This window comes from Hylobates moloch, unplaced genomic scaffold (genome assembly GCF_009828535.3).
Source record: "Hylobates moloch isolate HMO894 unplaced genomic scaffold, HMol_V3 SCAFFOLD_12, whole genome shotgun sequence".
NCBI classification, from domain to species: Eukaryota; Metazoa; Chordata; class Mammalia; order Primates; family Hylobatidae; genus Hylobates; species Hylobates moloch.
This window is the reverse complement of record NW_026652287.1, coordinates 101,307,842-101,325,188: the sequence shown is the minus strand read 5'-3', so window position 1 is coordinate 101,325,188 and position 17,347 is coordinate 101,307,842. Positions and strand designations below refer to the sequence as shown.

General features: G+C 51.0%; 2 protein-coding genes across 6 annotated transcripts; both read right to left on the bottom strand.

Moving 5' to 3' along the window:
- Positions 1–455: 455 nt before the first annotated feature.
- On the bottom strand, positions 456–7,140 carry RPS9 (ribosomal protein S9). Of its 3 annotated transcripts, XM_032171102.2 has the most exons (5): positions 6,850–7,010; positions 6,458–6,579; positions 6,130–6,252; positions 1,638–1,824; positions 456–705 (listed from the first exon to the last, which is right to left on the bottom strand). In XM_032171102.2, exons 2-5 carry the CDS (start codon positions 6,552–6,554, stop codon positions 528–530), a joined length of 585 nt encoding a protein of 194 aa, XP_032026993.1. In that variant the 5' UTR covers positions 6,555–6,579; positions 6,850–7,010; the 3' UTR covers positions 456–527. The 3 variants fall into 3 exon arrangements, with proteins under 3 accessions (XP_032026993.1, XP_032026994.1, XP_058281966.1); XM_032171103.2 differs by lacking the exon at positions 6,130–6,252 and having other exon boundaries at positions 6,850–7,140; XM_058425983.1 differs by lacking the exon at positions 6,850–7,010 and having other exon boundaries at positions 6,458–6,596.
- Positions 7,141–13,195: 6,055 nt separating this feature from the next.
- Positions 13,196–16,982, bottom strand: TSEN34 (tRNA splicing endonuclease subunit 34). Of its 3 annotated transcripts, none has more exons than XM_032171090.2 (5): positions 16,877–16,982; positions 15,447–15,693; positions 14,896–15,139; positions 14,486–14,743; positions 13,196–13,679 (listed from the first exon to the last, which is right to left on the bottom strand). In XM_032171090.2, the coding sequence occupies exons 2-5, from the start codon at positions 15,687–15,689 to the stop codon at positions 13,492–13,494; spliced, it is 933 nt and encodes a 310-aa protein (XP_032026981.1). In that variant the 5' UTR covers positions 15,690–15,693; positions 16,877–16,982; the 3' UTR covers positions 13,196–13,491. The 3 variants fall into 3 exon arrangements, with proteins under 3 accessions (XP_032026981.1, XP_032026980.1, XP_058281963.1); XM_032171089.2 differs by lacking the exon at positions 16,877–16,982 and adding an exon at positions 16,589–16,696; XM_058425980.1 differs by lacking the exon at positions 16,877–16,982 and adding an exon at positions 16,003–16,017.
- Between the last annotated feature and the right edge of the window lie 365 nt (positions 16,983–17,347).

Below are 17,347 nucleotides of genomic sequence, written 5' to 3'. Positions count from 1 at the left end.
CTTGCCCAACATCAACCACATCACAAGCTTTGAAACTAGCACGCAAATTCTGTGAAGTGCTCCCCAACAATCACCAACAGTTCATTACCTTCCCCAACAACCCGTCAGCCTCAGGTCAGCTCCCGTCCCACCTGTCTCTTGCTGGGTGGGGTCAGGGTCCCAGGGCCAGCAGGCAGGGCAGGCCCCCACCTCCACTTGGCACCAGCCCTGCCTAGCAATCACTGGCTCCCTCCCACCCCTATATGCAAACGCCGGCTTACTTGGAATTTCCTTCTGGTTTTGACTCAGTTTTTCCAAAAATACCATTCGCCTCTCCCCTGACGCCAGAAGTTTCTGGTAAAGATGTGTGTTCACTACTGTAGAAAAGTACTGAGAGGCCAGGGACCACTAACTGGTAGGCACTCCCAAGTATCACCCGGAAGTGAGTGAGCCGAGGGGAGACCCCCACACACCAATTGTAAAGCGCTGATCCTGTTTATTTGGCAGGAAAACGAGACAATCCAGCAGCCCAGGAGGGACAAGTGGGCTTAATCCTCCTCCTCGTCGTCTCCAGCCCCAGCCCCACCCTGGCCCTTCTTGGCGTTCTTCCTCTTCACGCGGCCCGGGCGGCCACCCCCATAGGGAGAGCGCAGAGAGAAGTCGATGTGCTTCTGGGAATCCAGGCGGACAATGAAGGACGGGATGTTCACCACCTGCTTGCGGACCCTGGAAGAGGTGACAAAGTGAAGTGGACTGGAGAAACGGACGCTAACCCCAGCTAAGGCACCACTCTCTCCTCTTCACCCACGCCGTGAGGCTGCCATGGCCGCAGACACCAAGGCACTGCGGGAAGGGTGTATCTGATCCTATGGGCACCCTTCGGGGTTTTAGGGTATCACCTTAATCCCCAAAAACGCTTCAGATGAGTTTCTCAACCCCATTTTATAGGAGAAATTCAAAAGCATCCCACCTAAGACCACAAAGCAAATGAGGTGGCCATGTAAGAACCCCCAAGTTCCGAGTCTGAAACATCCTGAACCCCACGCCTGACACTGAGCTGTATTACCACACGCGTCAGCAATGCCCACAATAACGCAGCAACCCGAGGCTACGTCTCCGACGAAAGCACTGACACACAAGGCTCTGCTTACGGCTCACAGGGTTAGTGAAGGGCTGGGGCGAAGATTCTAAACGCAAACATCTTGCCCTCTTTCTGTACAGCTCCTCCCCCTCAATGGTGCCACGTTACAGAAAGGGCACACTGAGTACCCAGAATGCAGTCATGGATTAGGGTCTGGAATCAACTTCACAAGCGAGCCAGGAGACAGCTGAACCCACCACCCAAGCGAGGTGAGGCTGGTTCTCTCCCTCCACTGGGGACACCAAGAGCTGTTACCTGTCCAGCTGCCCACATGCCTGGCAGAGGCCTTCACAAGGTGTACGGCTAGAGCCGCAGTGACCCTTGCGCTGGGCTATTGGGGCAGGAGGCTGCCCCAGCTCCCTGGTGAGCTGTGTGCAAGGGTGAATCTGTACCCTCTGGGTGAGTTCACACCCATCACCTCCAAGGGCTGCATAGGAGATAGGGACAGCAGGCTTAGTGAGGGCAACCATCAGAGGGGCAGATGGAGGAAGATTCAGGTGCCCATCAGACGTGGTACCTGATATGGCGCTGGCGGATCAGCACACGAGCATGGTGGATGGACTTGGCCAAGCCCAGCTTGAAAACCTGGGTCTGTAGGCGTCTCTCTAAGAAATCCTCTATCTTCAGGCCCAGGATGTAATCCAGCTTCATCTTGCCCTCATCCAGCACCCCAATGCGGACCAGCCGCCGCAGCAGGGCGTTGCCTGGGAAGAGTGGGAGGAAACACTGATTCAGCCTTCTGACCTCAGGCTTCTTGGGTTCAAATCCTTGTTCCACCTCTTGGTAGCTCCATGTCGTGGCGGTGAGGCACAGGTAGTATATAGCACCAGTCACTGTGACCCATGTCACTGTCAAAACCACCCTATGGGGCTGGGCGTGGTGGCTCACACCTGTAATCCCAGCACTTTGGGAGATGGATCACTTGAGGAAATCATCTCCTTAAAAGGACTCAAGTCTGCAAAAGACCAAGCGCAGCTGCTATTAAGCTACTACCACCGTAACAAAGCACAGTGCTTAAGAGTTCATCTCCTCAGTCCAGAAAGCTCTTCTGATTAACCAGATGCGAGATTAAATCACATTCCCTGTGCCATAAATAGCAGTATCTACACCTTTTAGGGAGAGAAAAGTAATTTCTAACACTAGAATTTTTCCAGTTAAGTACATGTCATTTATTTTACTATTCTGTATGAAATTTTCCACCATATATATAGTATGTATATAACCTAACAATGCACTGCATAAAATACCCAACAGATGTCAGCTACTACACCTTTCTTCCAACCCCAGGCTCAGGACGGCTTGCTCCTTACCCTGTCCAAAGCCCTGGCTTCTAGCTAATACTCTGGACTGCCCTTGCCCACAGCCCCAGGGCCCCGGGGACAAACGCCTTCCCCTGGGCTCCCGCTCACTGCTATAATCCCACACGCGGTCAGCAAATCAACTGCCCTGTGACACTGGGGTAAACACCTCAAACTTTTTTCCGTATGTGCACTTTTATAAAAAGTGGCTCTTACTAGTTATAGCAATCTATTCAAGCAAGCTTTCATAAATAGATCCACATGCCTCAGGCACTTCTGATATTCCTGGCACTGTTACCCTCCAAGCAGTTTGAAAGAAAGCTAGCTCACTTTGTGAGGACCCAAAGTCTTCCCAGTAGGGAGCAGTTACAGGTGGGGGAATCAAAATGGAAACACGAGCTGTGTACATTTCCAGCATCCTATGTCATACTATGGCTTCAATTTTTCTTCTTTTTTAACACTCAACATCTGAGGATATTTAAACACCTGAATATCAGAATACAAAAACATGTCGAAAAGGCAATAAAAATGAGTTTGGGATCATTTACCTCTTTGGACACTTCACGCCTTTTTGTCTTTACATTAGAAAACAGAAACTTCAGCCAGGCACAGTACCTTATGCCTGGCCTATCAACCCAGTATTTTGGGAGGCTGAGGCAGGAGGATCAGTTGAGTCCAGAAGTTTGAAACTAGCCTCGGCAACATAGTGAGACCGCATTTGTACCAAAACAAACAAAAAAGTAAAACTAAATTAGCCAGGCATGGTGATACATGGTGGATTGTGGTCCCAGCTACTAGAGCTGAGGAGGATCACTTAGGCACAGGAGGTCCAGGCTGCAGTGAGCCACGACCATGCCACTGTGCTCCAGCCTGGGAGACAAAGTGAGATCATCACCATCAGGCACAACAAAGGCATGATTTTTAAAAATGTGTTTCACATTTATTATCATTTTTGAGACAGAGCTTCACTCTTGCTGCCCAGGCTGGAGTGCAATGGTGTGATCTCGGCTCACTGCAAACTCCGCCTCCCGGGATTGCCCTGCTTTAGCCTGGGATTACAGGCATGCGCCACCACGCCCGGCTAATTTTGTATTTTTTTTAGTAGACTAGGGGGTTTCTCCACTTTGGTCAGGCTAATCTCAAACTCTGACCTCAGGTGATCCGCCTACCTCTGCCTCCCAAAGTGCTGGGATTACAGGCGTGAGCCACTGCACCCGGCCCACATTTATTAAACCATCTCACCCGGCCCACATTTATTAAACCATCTATCTCCTGAAAAAGAACAGGAGGGTCAGCCACAGGCAAAACCTTTAAGTATGAAGACAGTAGTTTTCAACAGCACAATAAACCTTACACCTTAAACAAAAGCATGTCCTGCTGCTGAGGCTCCACTGGGCCAATGTGCCAGGAGAATTTAAAATGCTGTAAAAATGTAAACCAGGGAGGACCTCAGCGGGAAACAGGTCCTTGTCCTCATACCAGGCAGTTAGGTATTACAACGCCTTCCTTTCTGATCTGAAAAATGACTCCTACATTTCTTCACAGTTGTGCTGAGGGGGGAGTTCATGTTTTTTTTTGCTTTGTTTTGAGTCTCGCTGTTACCCAGTGCAGTGCCGCGGATCTTGGCTCACTGCAATCGCCGTCTCCCAGGTTCAATCAATTCTCCTGCCTCTGCCTCCTCAGTAGCTGGAATTACAGGTACATCACCATGCCCAGCTAATTTCTGTATTTTTCGTAGAGATGGAATTTCAGCATGTTGGCCAGGATGGTCTCAAACTCCTGACCTCAAGTGATCCGACCACCTCCGTCTCCCAAAGTGCTGGGATTACAGGCATGAGCCACTACGCCGGGCCTCTATCTGTTGATTAACTGCCAGCCAAATGTTGGTGGCTGTTCAGTCTTAACAGACAAGACTCAATCTCGCCAGTCACACATCTTAGTGGGAAAGGCTGAATCTGAATCAAGGCAGGATTACACCAAAGAGCAAACATCCAAGCTCCTCCTTCCTGTCCCTGGCTAGGCTAGATGGCTTCATTTACTAGAAAGTGTACTCACCTGAACAGCTGTGTACCCCTGGGGAATTTTCACTTCTGCCTTGGAAAACCACAAATAACCCTCAGACATCTGTACCGCTTTCCCATATGACTAAGTTTCATTGCAATTAGGGTCTATATTTAGAAGTCCTCCCTGAAACCAGAACCAGCTGTAGCCCACTCCCCACAGAACTCTGGGATGAACTCCCACCCAGCATCGGTATCCATGGGGGAGGGATCTCCAGCACGTTCATGAGATTGTCAACAGGGTCTACAAATTGACGAAAAGAATGAAAGGGTCAGGTGCAGTGGCTTACACCTGTAACCCCAGCACTATGGAAGGATCACTTGAGGTCAGGAGTTGGAAACCATCCTGGGCAACACTGCAAGATCCTGTGCCTATTTTTAAAAAAAGCTTCTAACATCTGCAAGCCTGGGACAAACTGTGATAATCTGTGGCTAAACATGCTCCAGGACTTTCTCAACGCCTAATACGGATGACCCCTCTCATGCTTAACAGTCAGGGCTCAGGTGTAGAGACTGCTTTTCACCATAAATCATGACTACCCAAACTCAGGCAAAAGCAGCGTCTCAGGATATACTAATGCCAATCTCGGTCATGCCAATCTGCTGTAGAAAGCACTCCAATAACACAGCATCTAAGAGTAGATTTTCAAACAAGATGGTTAAGATGGTACATTTTCAAGTTAATGTATATTTTGCCACAATTCGTAAAGTAAGCCTAAGTCTATGTGATCTGCATGCCCTCCTAAAGCCATCACCTGAAATGCTGTTCCCTGAAACATTTTACAGATTCTCTCCTGTTCAGGCCTTTGCTAAATACCACCTAAATGTCCTTGACCAGCTTAATAAAGCAAGCACCAGCCTGGGCAACATGGTGAAAACCCGTCTCCACTAACAATACAAAATTAGCCAGGCTTGGTGGCGCATGCCTGTGATCCCAACTACTCAGGAGGCTAAGACAGGAGAATCGCTTGAAATCTGGAGGCGGAGTTTGCAGGGAGCCAAGATTGCGACAACTGCACTCCAGCATGGGCAATAGAGCGAGACTCCGTCTAAAAGTAAAATTAGCCAGGCGTGGTGGCGTGTGCCTGTCTGTAGTCCCAGCTACTTGGGAGGCTGAGATAGGAGAATTGTTTGAACCCAGGAGGCGGGGGTTGCAGTAAGCCGAAATTGCGCCACGGCACTCCAGCCTGGGCGACAGAGCAAGACTCCGTCTCAAAAAAATAAATAAAACGAGAAAGTTTAATTAAAAAAGCAATAAACCAAGCAAATGTGCAAACCCTGTTATCACCATCTCTTAGTCCAGAAATTCCACTTCATAGTCTACTCTCACCACCAGCAAACAGGCCACAGAAACAGAACTGTTTTGAGACATCATATATAGACAGGTGCCCAAGTGTGCTAGGCCTATCTTTAGCTCTGGTCGTTACTAAACTGAAGGTCCAGTAACTGGGCAAAAAAGCCGCACACCTAAGAAACAGGGCAAAGACTGATCCAGATCCACTTTTCCTCCTCCACAAGTGCCACTAAAAGTTAAAAGGCTGGCTCCATTTATCCAATGACACCTCTCATCACTGGAACAGAGGCAGCAGAAGGCAGAATTAACCTCACAAGCCCTGCACCCCATCCCTCTGCTGTGGACTCCCATACACACCTTCGAACAGACGCCGTGGGTCCTTCTCATCAAGCGTCAGCAGTTCCCGGGCGGCCTTGCGGATCTTGGCCAGGGTAAATTTGACCCTCCAGACCTCACGTTTGTTCCGGAGCCCATACTCGCCTGGTGGGGAGAAGGGGGTAGACAAATGTGGTCCCACGTACTGGCACAAAAACTAGGCTGGCAGCTTTGGATACACAAAACCTTCCTAAACCACTAATAGTACCAAATTTAGGGGGCGGACTAGATCGAGCGCCTGGGCGCGTTCATTCACGTGCTAACCGCCTCCCGGAAGCCGAACCACTTCTCGGAAGCCTTGGCCACTCACCGATCAGCTTCAGCTCTTGGTCGAGACGAGATTTCTCGAAGGGTCTCCGCGGGGTCACATAAGTTTTGCGACAAACCCAGCTCCGGGCCACTGGCATATTGGCTCCGCTTCCCCGTCTGCGCCTGCGCGGGAGAGAAGCGTGAGTTAAGGGCCCCAAGCAGCGCCTGCGCAGTCCCAAAACTACGCCAAAACCTCGCGGCGCCCAGATAGAATCTCGCGAGAATAACCTCCAATGGTCTCATAGTCAGTATCCGCCCCCACAACCGTGCTGCGCTCCCGTTCAACCACCCTGCTCTCACCCCTAACGTCTTTAGCTTACTCATGGAAACTCGGAAGGCCCAGGCCACCATCTGACCCAAACCCTAGCGAAAAGGCACACCACCGCACCTCACCTGAGAGAAAGACCCGGTCGCTGAGAAAGAGACGCGTAAGCGGCACGGCTGCGCTTTTATAGGAACGCTGGCGCCTCGTGACGTTATCACGCACCACGCACGTCAGAGCCAATCAGAAGAGGTGTTGGCTGGCTGGGAAGCAGTGGAGACGTGAGGCTGGGCTAGAGCGGCGTGCTAACTTGGGAGGACTAGGTTTTTTCCGGCCAGGGAGTGGAAACCTGAGTAGGGAGAACCTTCCTTCTCCGCCGCTGGACGGTGGTTTTTCTCTTTCTTTCTGAGACAGGGTCTCGCTCTGTCGCCCAGGCTGGAGTGCAGTGGCGTGATTTCGGCTCACTGCAGCCCCTACCAACCTCTCGGGCTCGAGCGATCCTCCCACCTCCTCCCCAGTAGCTGGGATTACAGGCACACGCCACGACGCCCGAGTAACTTTTTTTTTTTTAAGTCGGCGTCTTGCCATGTTTCCCAGGCTGTCCTTGAACTCCTGGCCTCGAGAGAGCCTCCCGCCGTGGCCCCCCAAAGTGCTGGGATTACAGGCATGAGCCACTGCGCCCAGCCGAGATTATTTCTGTCACTAACAATAATGTGGCATTCTGGAACGCTATGTGCCACTTACTGTTCTAAGAATTTTAAATGTATTTACTCAATCTTCAATACATACTTACGGAGCACTCTCAGAGAAGTTGCCTCCCCCCATGGTACTATTACCAATACCCACTTAAGGGGTATTAATACTATTATCAGTAATTTAATTTTTGAGACGGAGTTTCGCTCGTCACCCAGGCTGGAGTGCAGCGGTGCGATCTCCGCTCACTGCAACCTCCGCTTCCCGGGTTCAATCGATTCTCGTGCCTCAGCCTCCCGAGAAGCTGGGACTACAGGCGCCCACCACCATGCCCGGCTAATTTTTATAGTTTTAGTAGAGACGGGGTTTTGAACTCCTGGTCTCAAACGCCTGACCTCAAGTGATCCACCCGCCTCAGCCTCCCAAAGTGCTAGGATTACAGGTGTGAACCACCGCGCCTGACCTAGAGTTCTCTTTTCATATATAGTCTGGTTATTGTCTGTCTGTACACCCATCTCTCCACTCCGAATGCGATGGTCTGTCTCCACAGCTCGTGTTCTTCAGTTGTCTTCCCTACGCTGCTGCCTGGACAGTCAGCATCTCCTCAGGAAGCAGTCCCACCCGCCCCTCTCTCTTCCACGGCATCCACACCGTCCGGATGCCTGGATTCAAACGCCACGTCGCCACTTGCTAGCTGCAGTGTCTTCGACAAGTTTCTCAATCACTCTGTGCCTCGGCGTCCTCCTCTGTAAAACGGGGAATGATGGTAGTGCCTACCTCATAAGCTTGTGAGGATTGAGAGTCTATCCAGCGTTTAGGAGAGTGTCTGGCATAAATAAAGCGCCTAGTGTTAGCTACCATCGTCATTATTGTCATCTGCATTGTACTTCCATATCTTACAAACTACCTTGTTCAGTTTTATGGGATTTTTGTTTGTTTTGTTGTTTTGAGACGGGGTTTTGCCATATTGCCCAGGCTGGTCTTGAACTCCTGGGCTCAAGTGATCCACTCTCCTCAGCCTCCCCAAGTGCTGGGATTACAGGTGTGAGCCACCATGCCCAGCCAAATTTTATGCATTTTTGTATCTTGAACACACATATAGTATTCATCTGGAAGGGGGAAACGTGGAAGGAAAAGACTTCCATAAGTTTTCACTCCCTTCAGGATGAAGTCCAAGCTCCACAAATTCCGGGTGCCTCGTGATTACAGAGATGGTTTTATAATAGTGGTTGAACCCGTAGGTTGTCAAGTCTTAAAAAAGATCTGCGTTTGAACCTCAGCTGTCACTGACGAGCTCTTGATCTTAGGCAAATTAGCCTCTTCAAGAGTGCTAAATGGGAGAAGGTAACAGGACTTTACTCATAGGGTTTGATGATTTAGAGTAAAAAAAAAAAACAAAAGAAAGAAAACCAGCCCAGAGCCTTGTGTACTGAAGGTGCTTAATATCTTAACACAGCTGACTGTACAGTCCGGGGGCGAGGGGCACTGACCCCTAGCTCAGCCGAAAACCTCCATATAGGCCGGGTGCGGTGCCTCAGGCCTGTAATCCCAGCACTTTGTGGAAGGCCAAGTCCGGTGGATCAACTGAGGTCAGGAGTTCGAGACCAGCCTGGCCAACATGGCAAAACCTGGTCTCTACTAAAAATACAAAAATTAGGCAGGCATGGTGGCAGGTGCCTGTTATCCCAGCTACTCAGGAGGTTGAGGCAAGAGCATCGCTTGAACCCAGGACATGGAGGTTGCAGTGAGCCGAGATTGCACCACTGCACTCCATCCTGGGCGACAGAGCAAGACTGCTTCAAAAAAAAAAGAAACAAAGAAAGAAAAGAAACTCTGCACATAACTTTTGACTTCCCCAAAACTTAACTACTAGGCCAGGCACCGTGGCTCACACCTGTAATCCCGGGTGGGATTTGGGAAGCTGAGGTGGGCAGAGAACTTCAGCCCAGGAGTTCAAGACCAGCCTGGGCAACATGGCGAAACGCAGACTCTACAGAAAACAGAAAAATTAGCTGGGTGTGGTGGCGTGTGCCCGTAGTTCCAGCTACTTGGGAGGCTGCGGTGGGAGGATTGCTTGAGTCAAGGAGGTTGAGGCAGCAGTGAACCACGATCATGCCCCTGCACCCCAGCCCAGGTGGCAGAGCAAGACACTGTCTCAGGATAAAAAAAAAAAAAATTACTCGTAGTTGACTGGAAGCCTTACCAATAACATAGTCAATTAACACATATTTTGTATGCTATATGTATTATATTCTGTATTCCTATGATGAATTAAGCTAGAGAAAAGAAAATATTGGCCGGGTGTGGTGGCTCATGCCTGTAATCCCAGCACTTTGGGAGGCTAAGGCGGGTTGATCACCAGGTCAGGAGATCGAGACCATCCTGGCTAACACGGTGAAACCCCATCTCTACTAAAAATACAAAAAATTAGCCGGACGTGGTGGCGGGCATCTGTAATCCCAGGTACTTGGGAGGTTGAGGTGGGAGAATCGCTTGAACCCACTTGAACCCAGGAGGCAGAGGCTGCAGTGGGCCGAGACTGTGCCACTGCACTCCAGCCTGGACAATAGAGACTGTGTCTCAAAAATAAAAAATAAAAAAATAATAATAATAATAATAAGCAAGGACGAGGATGCACATGGTCAGTTCACAAGGAAGCTGCAAAGTGGGCCCTCTGAGTTTTACTCTGAGATGGAAAACTCCAGGAAAGTTTTAGACAGAGCTGTGACATGGTCTGACTAAAATGATGATTCTGGCTGCTCTGTTGAAAACAGACAATAGAGGGGCAAGAATAGAAGGCAGGGGATGAGTTAGGAAGCTATCAAGACCAAATGAGCCATGGTTTGGTTTTTCTAAGATACTGGCAGTGAAGGTGGAGGGTGGGGCCAAACTGTGGACCCACGGTGCTTTGAACATGGCACCTATGGAATCTGTTGACTGACAATATGTGGGGTCACCAGTCACAAACTTTTTTTTTTTTTTTTTTTTTTTAAATAGCGATGAGATGAGGTCTCACTATGTTCAGCCAAGGCTGGTCTCGAACTCCTGAGCTCAACTGCTCAACTGATCTTCCCACCTTGGCCTCCCAAAGTGCTAGGATTACAGGTCTGAGCCACCACATCTGGCCACAAGAGTTTTAAATGAGGAACTTTTCAGAGGGGAGACTCATGACAGAGGTAATGAGACTTCTAAGTACTTTTTTGTAGAGGAGAAAGGGTGGAGAACAGACTTACAAAGCCACTTATGAAGGAGGCACAAAGAAGGCAGTATTGGCCAGACAGGGGTTAGTGTCATTTTTTTTCTTTTCTTTTTATTTTTTTGAGACGGAGTTAGCTCTTGTTGCCCAGGCTGGAGTGTAGTAGTGTGATCTTGGCTCACTACAACCTCTGCCTCCTGGGTTCAAGTGATTCTCCTGCCTTAGGCTCCTGAGTAGCTAGGAGTACAGGCGCGTGCTACCACGCTCGGCTAATTTTTTTTTGTATTTTTAGTAGAGATGGGGTTTCACCATGTTGGCCAGGCTGATATCAAACTCCTGACCTCAGGTGATCTGCCCACCTCAGCCTCCCAAAGTGCTGGGATTACAGGTGTGAGCCACCATGCCCGGCCCAGTGTCGTATTTTAAATTAATCTAAACTTACAGGAAATTGAGATTCTATGAAGTCTGTTTACTGGGAATGGCAAGAAAGAGAGGAGATGGGAGTCTCTCTAAACCTATTCTGGTTCCAGAGGCTGCTCAATTCACACAAAAAAGAGAAAGAATGAAACATGGGGGAAAGAAATTGAAGAACTAGAGGTGGAGACTTTCAGCCCCAGAATTTTACCATATGAAAGTTTTTGTTTGTTTTTGTTTTTTTGAGACAGTGTCTACCTCTGTTGCCCAGACTGGAGTGCAGTGGCGCGACCTTGGCTCACTGCAACCTCCGCCTCCCAGATTCAAGTGATTCTCCTGCCTCAGCCACCCAAGTAGCTGGGATTACAGGCGCCCGCCACCATGCCCAGCTAATTTTTGTAGTTTTCGTAGAGGCAGGGTTTCACCATGTTGGCCAGGATGGTCTCAAACTCCTGACCTTGTGATCCGCCCGCCTTGGCCTCCCAAAGTGCTGGGATTACAAGCATGAGCCACCATGCCCGGCCTCACCGTGTGAATGTATTACACTGACAAAATAAATGTGACAAAATAAAACTGCATATTGATAAGATAAAGGTGTAATTATTGAAATAGTGGTAGTGTTCCAGTACTTTCTTAAGCAAAAACATGGGTAAATGATTTCATAAGTGCATATTTTATACATATACATGTTTTAGCTTTTATAAAAATTGCAGAATATAACACATCCAAAAAAGAGTCTAAAATATAAATGTACAGTATCAAAAAAATTCTCAACCACTACCCAGGCCATGAAAAAGCAGAACGCCTTCCAGAGTCCTTCCTGAGATTCTCCCCATGCTCTGAACTCCTAAAATTACAATACTCATTTCCTTTCATGATATATATACACACATATATATACACACACGTGTATGTGTATTTACATATATACACACACACATATATATATATTTTTTGAGACACGGTCTTGTTCTGTCTCCCAGGCTGGAGTGCAGTGGTGCAATCACAGCTCACAGCAGCCTCAACTTCCCAGGCTCAAGGGATCCCTGGCTAATTTTTTTTTTAATTATTTTTTGTAGAGATGGGGTATTACAATGTTGCCAGAGCTGGTCTCAAACTCCTGGGCTCAAGCAATCCTCCTGCCTTAGCCTCCAAAAGTTCTGTGGGATTACAGGTGTGGGCCATCATGCCCAGCCTATATATATATATATATATATATATACACATATATATGTATATATATGTATATGTATGTATATGTATGTATATATGTATATATGTGTATATGTATGTATATATATGTATGTATGTGTGTATATATAGTGTATATATGTATATATGTGTGTATATATGTGTATATATGGATATATATGTGTATATATGTGTATATATATGTGTATATATATACACACACACATACATATATACACACATATATGTATACACATATATATGTATACACACATACACATATATGTATACACACATATATACACATATATACGTATACACACATATATATGTATACACGTATATACACACATGTATACACACATATATACACACATACATATGTATACACACATATATATACACATATATATACACACACACACACACACATATATTTTTTTTTGAGATGGCGTCTCGCTCTGTCACCCAGGCTGGAGTGCAGTGGCGCGATCTCGGCTCACTCCAAGTTCCACCTCCCAGGTTCACACCATTCTCCTGCCTCAGCCTCCCGAGTAGCTGGGACTACAGGCACCCGCCACCACGCCCGGCTAATTTTTTGTATTTTTAGTAGAGACAGGGTTTCACCGTGTTAGCCAGGATGGTCTTGATCTCCTGACCTCATGATCCGCCCACCTCGGCCTCCCAAAGTGCTAGGATTACAGGCGTGAGCCACCACGCCCGGCCTGCCCAGCCTATATTTTTATTTATAACCTTTGTATGCATCTGGGAAATTTCATAGAAATCTTTTCAAAAGGAAGTTTAGTGCGGCAGAAAGTGCAGATTTAGGAGTCAGAAAACCAATTTTGAAAGGCCAAGCCTGCTATTTACTAAGCGTGTGACTTTGGGCAAATCATTCCCCCTCCTCCAGGCCTTTTTCTCATCTGTACATGCAGATGAGACCATCCACAGGTACCAGGACTGTCGTAAACATTCAAATCGTGAACAGTTATATAACAAGTTTATTGAGACCTCCTGAGACTTAAACCCTGTAGAAAACAGATGAATCAAACCCCATTCTCGGGAAGCTCACAGTGTGAAAATAGGTAACTACAAAAACACAGCCAGTAAGTGCTTTGAAACAAGGAAGAACATAAAAAGGATGTAGTGTTCGAAAACCTGGAATCAAAAACTAACCACGGAGAAAGGTAGGATGTTCTAGACTCCCAGAGAAGAGCTGGGGAACCTCCAGAAAGGCTCTTGCTGCAGACACAGCCACATCCCCCTAGGTCTCTGGAGTTCACTGCAGGCTGGCCCATTGCAGGGAGGTGTAGACCACCTTACCATCAGGCTGCGGAGAACAGAGGAGCAGGGTCTTTCTGACGCTGGTTCCAAGGCGCCCAGCAGCAACCAGGTCTTGGAGTGGGATGGGGTCCTCGGGGGCCCAGCACTGAGCGATGTAATGGGCGTGGAAGCGGAGGGGGTCACCTGGGGGAGGGAGAGAGGCACTAAAGCAGTGACCAATGGCAGAGGGCTGGACACCATGGGAACGACCACTGGGAGATTTGAGATCATTTCAGCCATCACTATGGATACTCTAAAACAGATGCTCTTGGGCCCAACTATTCCACTTCTAGGCTTTTTTTTTTTTTGAGACGAAGTCTCATTCTTGTCCCCCAGGCTGGAGTGCAATGGCACAATCTTGGCTTACTACAACCTCTGCCCCCTGGGTTCAAGTGATTCTCCTGCCTCAGCCTCCCGAGTAGCTGGAAATACAGGCACCCACCACCACGCCCAGTTAGTTTTAGTATTTTTAGTAGAGATGGGGTTTCACCATGTTGGCCAGACTGGTCTCAAAACTCCTGACCTCAGGTGATCCACCTGTCTTGGCCTCCCAAAGTGTTGGGATTACAGGTGTGAGCCATTGCGCCCAGCCTGATGTCTAACTTACTTCTAAGTGAATCTTCTGGATCACAATAATCATTTAATAAAAGTCGTTAAACTGCTTGCCCAATGAGTTCAGGAGCTCCCAAATGTTTCCTGTCTGTCTATGAATTTCAGAGGCTAAGAGAAAGTGAGACAAAAAAGAAAAATGCAGCTGGGCCTGTAATTCCAGCATTTTGGGAGGCCGAGGTGGAAGGATTGCTTAAGCCCAGGAATCGGGACCAGCCTGAGCAACAATAGAGACCCCACCTCTATTAAGACAAAAAAAAAAAAGATAGAAAAGAAAAACGCAGAATACATTGGGATCGTATGGAAAGGCACAGCGACCAGAGGCCCCAACCCATACTCACCAGGATAGACCAGGAAGTCACCTCCGAACTTGCCAGCCGCACTGAGGAAGAAGCCTCGCTCCCACAGGTCTCTGTAGATGCTGTAGCGCAGCTCGTGGGCAGGGCGGCCAGCGTGGGGCCAGTCTTTAGACTGGACACGCCAGTCCAGGGGCCTGGCCTTGACCGGTCGAGGCCTGGCAGTGGCCAGCTGGACAAGGAGAGCAGATCTGGGCAAGGGGGCTACCCCATTTGAGGGTCCTGCTTGGGAAGAGGAGGGGCCTGGTGGGGAGTACAGAGAAGAGTTTGGTAAATCCAAGGGGCAAAGTCTTCTCACCCTCAGGGAGACCCAGGCACTGGATTCCCAGCTAACATTCCTAAAAGATCTCTCCTCTCCTTCCCCGTGGTCCCTGGACTCCACCTCCCATGCTCACCGGCTTCCTCCTGCTCTCCCGAAGCCTGGCCATCACTGGTCTCATCCTCTTTGGCAGCATGGCTCGAGCCGGCCTCCTGGCTCGAGCTGGCCCCTGAAGCCTGTTCTAGTTTCTGCTTCTTAGCAGCCTGGCCCTCCGTAATCTTCTCCAGGAGCTCCTGACGACGGGTCTCCCGGGCCTCAGCTGCCAAGGCGCTCTGCTCCTGGAAGCTCTCCTCTTGCTGGCGCTTGAAGGATGTCAGGGCCTGAGAAGCACACTTCGCTGGAACCTCCAAGCTTATGGTCCCTTCGGAAGCCAAGAATCCTGACTCCCAGGCCCCGCTTCCACCGAACCCAGGGATTCGAGCCCCGCCCCCTTACGATCCCACCAGGGATCCCGCCAAGACGCTCTGCTCCTGGAAGCTCTCCTCTTGCTGGTGCTTGAAGGCTGTCAGGGCCTGAGAAGCACACTTCGCTGTAACCTCCAAGCTTATGGTCCCTTCGGAAGCCAGGAATCTTGACTCCCAGGTCCCGCTCCCACCGAACCCAGGAGTTCGAGCCCCGCCCCCTTACCAGGCTGTGGTGCCGAGGGTCTGGGCGCGGGGCGCTGACCAGAGTCACGGCGCCGATCTCGGCCAAGAGCCGCGCCTCTTCGGGCATCAGCAGCAGCGGGAGGCCCAGGCGCGAGTTCTGGCGGGGCCCGCGGGGCAGGGCGCCTACCGTACGGCCCCCCACACCCAGGCGCTCCCGGAGGGCCTGCACCGCCTCGGCTCCCCACACCAGGGAGCGGCCGTTCGCCACCTCCACCACCAGCATCCTCCTGCGGGAGCCGGGAGGCAAAGCAGTTACCGAAACGGCTGCGCGCCGCGGACCGCCGCAGCGCACCCAAAGCCTCCGGGGTCTCGGCGAAGCCCCGCCCCTAGGCCTCAGGGGGCGGGGCCCCGCTCAGCCGCCGTTCACCACCTGTTGGGCCCGAGCGCCAGGCCCCGCCCCCGGGCGATCCCACCAGGCCGCGCGGCCGCCGGAGATGAGCCCCCGGCCCTCGCCCCTTGCCAAGTCCCCGGGGCCCCGCTCTACCCTTGTGTCCCTGCGGTCGGCACCCGCTCTGTGCCCACACTGCCGTACCTACCATTGCGCCTTGGAGTCTGAAAAATAAACCTCCGCAAGCGCGGCGACACGCCCCCTTACAAAGGTGCATTTTGGCACCACCCTCTTGCAAAGTGGGCGTCCCCCTTCGGGTGTTCCCGTCAGGGGTCAGAAGCTCTCGAGGCTAAGGCACCGCCGAGGCCACACCCTCTTCGGGACGCTGGGGCCTTCGCTCCTCCTCTTTCCGAACGACTGTGATTCGGCTTTCGGGCCTACTCGCTCTCAGACTCCCACAGTACAAAACCCTGCCCCCTCCCGAGCACAGGAAGTTCGGCGTTCGGGCGTCCTCGGCTCCACCGAATCCGCAGCCCCGCCCCCTTCTCGAACGGGAGCAATTTGACGTTCGGGTGTTCTCGGCTCGGCCGAATCCGTAGCCCCGCCTCCTCCCGGACGCACTAGGTTCGGCGTTCGGGCGTCATCGGCTCCCAGCAGTCTCGCAGCCTGTGGCCCCGCCCCCTCTGAGCGCCAGCGCACCCCAGTTGGGGAGTTCCCGCCCGGCGGCTGAACCCCACAGCGAAAGCCCCGCCCCCTGGGCACCCGCCGTCCACTCTCCGCCCCGGCGGGCTCACCCCAATTGGGAGCGCTCAGTCCGCCTCCTTGCCTCCCTTCAGAATGTCCCACTGTCCACCGACAGAACCAGCGAGTCACCTCATAAACAGTAATTCGCAGTCGAGGCGGAGCCACCCACTACGCACCGCGCCACGCGCTCCTTCCTCCACCCCCTCATGCCGACACCCTCGTCAACTTCGTCATCCCGCCCCATCAGCGCCGCGGGAAGTCAGGTCCCGCCCCTCGCAGGACCGAAGCCCCGCCCTCCTCCCGCGGGGGCTACCTTGGCCCCGCCCCACTAAGCGCACCTCCCTCTGCCGCTTCCTCTCCTCAGCTTGGGAACTTGAGGATCGTCACCCTGGCCCGGTCCCGTAGGCGCACGCCGGCCCTCGGGGTTCCGCCCCTTTGAGGGCAAGTCGCTTTCGCCCCGCCCCCTTGTAAATACTCATCGGTCTCTGGCGAACCTGTTGACTCCGCCTATCATCCTAGCGTCACTTGTACTCAACTATCTACGAAGCAAACCGAAGCTTGTGGCCCCACCCACATCCGGCCGAATCTGTGGCCCCGCCCACATCGGAACAGCGACCCTAAGGACTCGACTATCTCCGAAGAAAGCCGAAACATGTGGCCCCGCCCACACTGGCCCCAGCTTTCCGTTCTCGACTATCTCCGAAGTGAGCCGAAGTTTGTGGCCCCGCCTCCAGTGAACTCAAGCTCTCGATTGTGCCCGAAGGAACCCGAAAGGAGACCCCGCCTCATTCCTCACGCCGAGCTCCAGA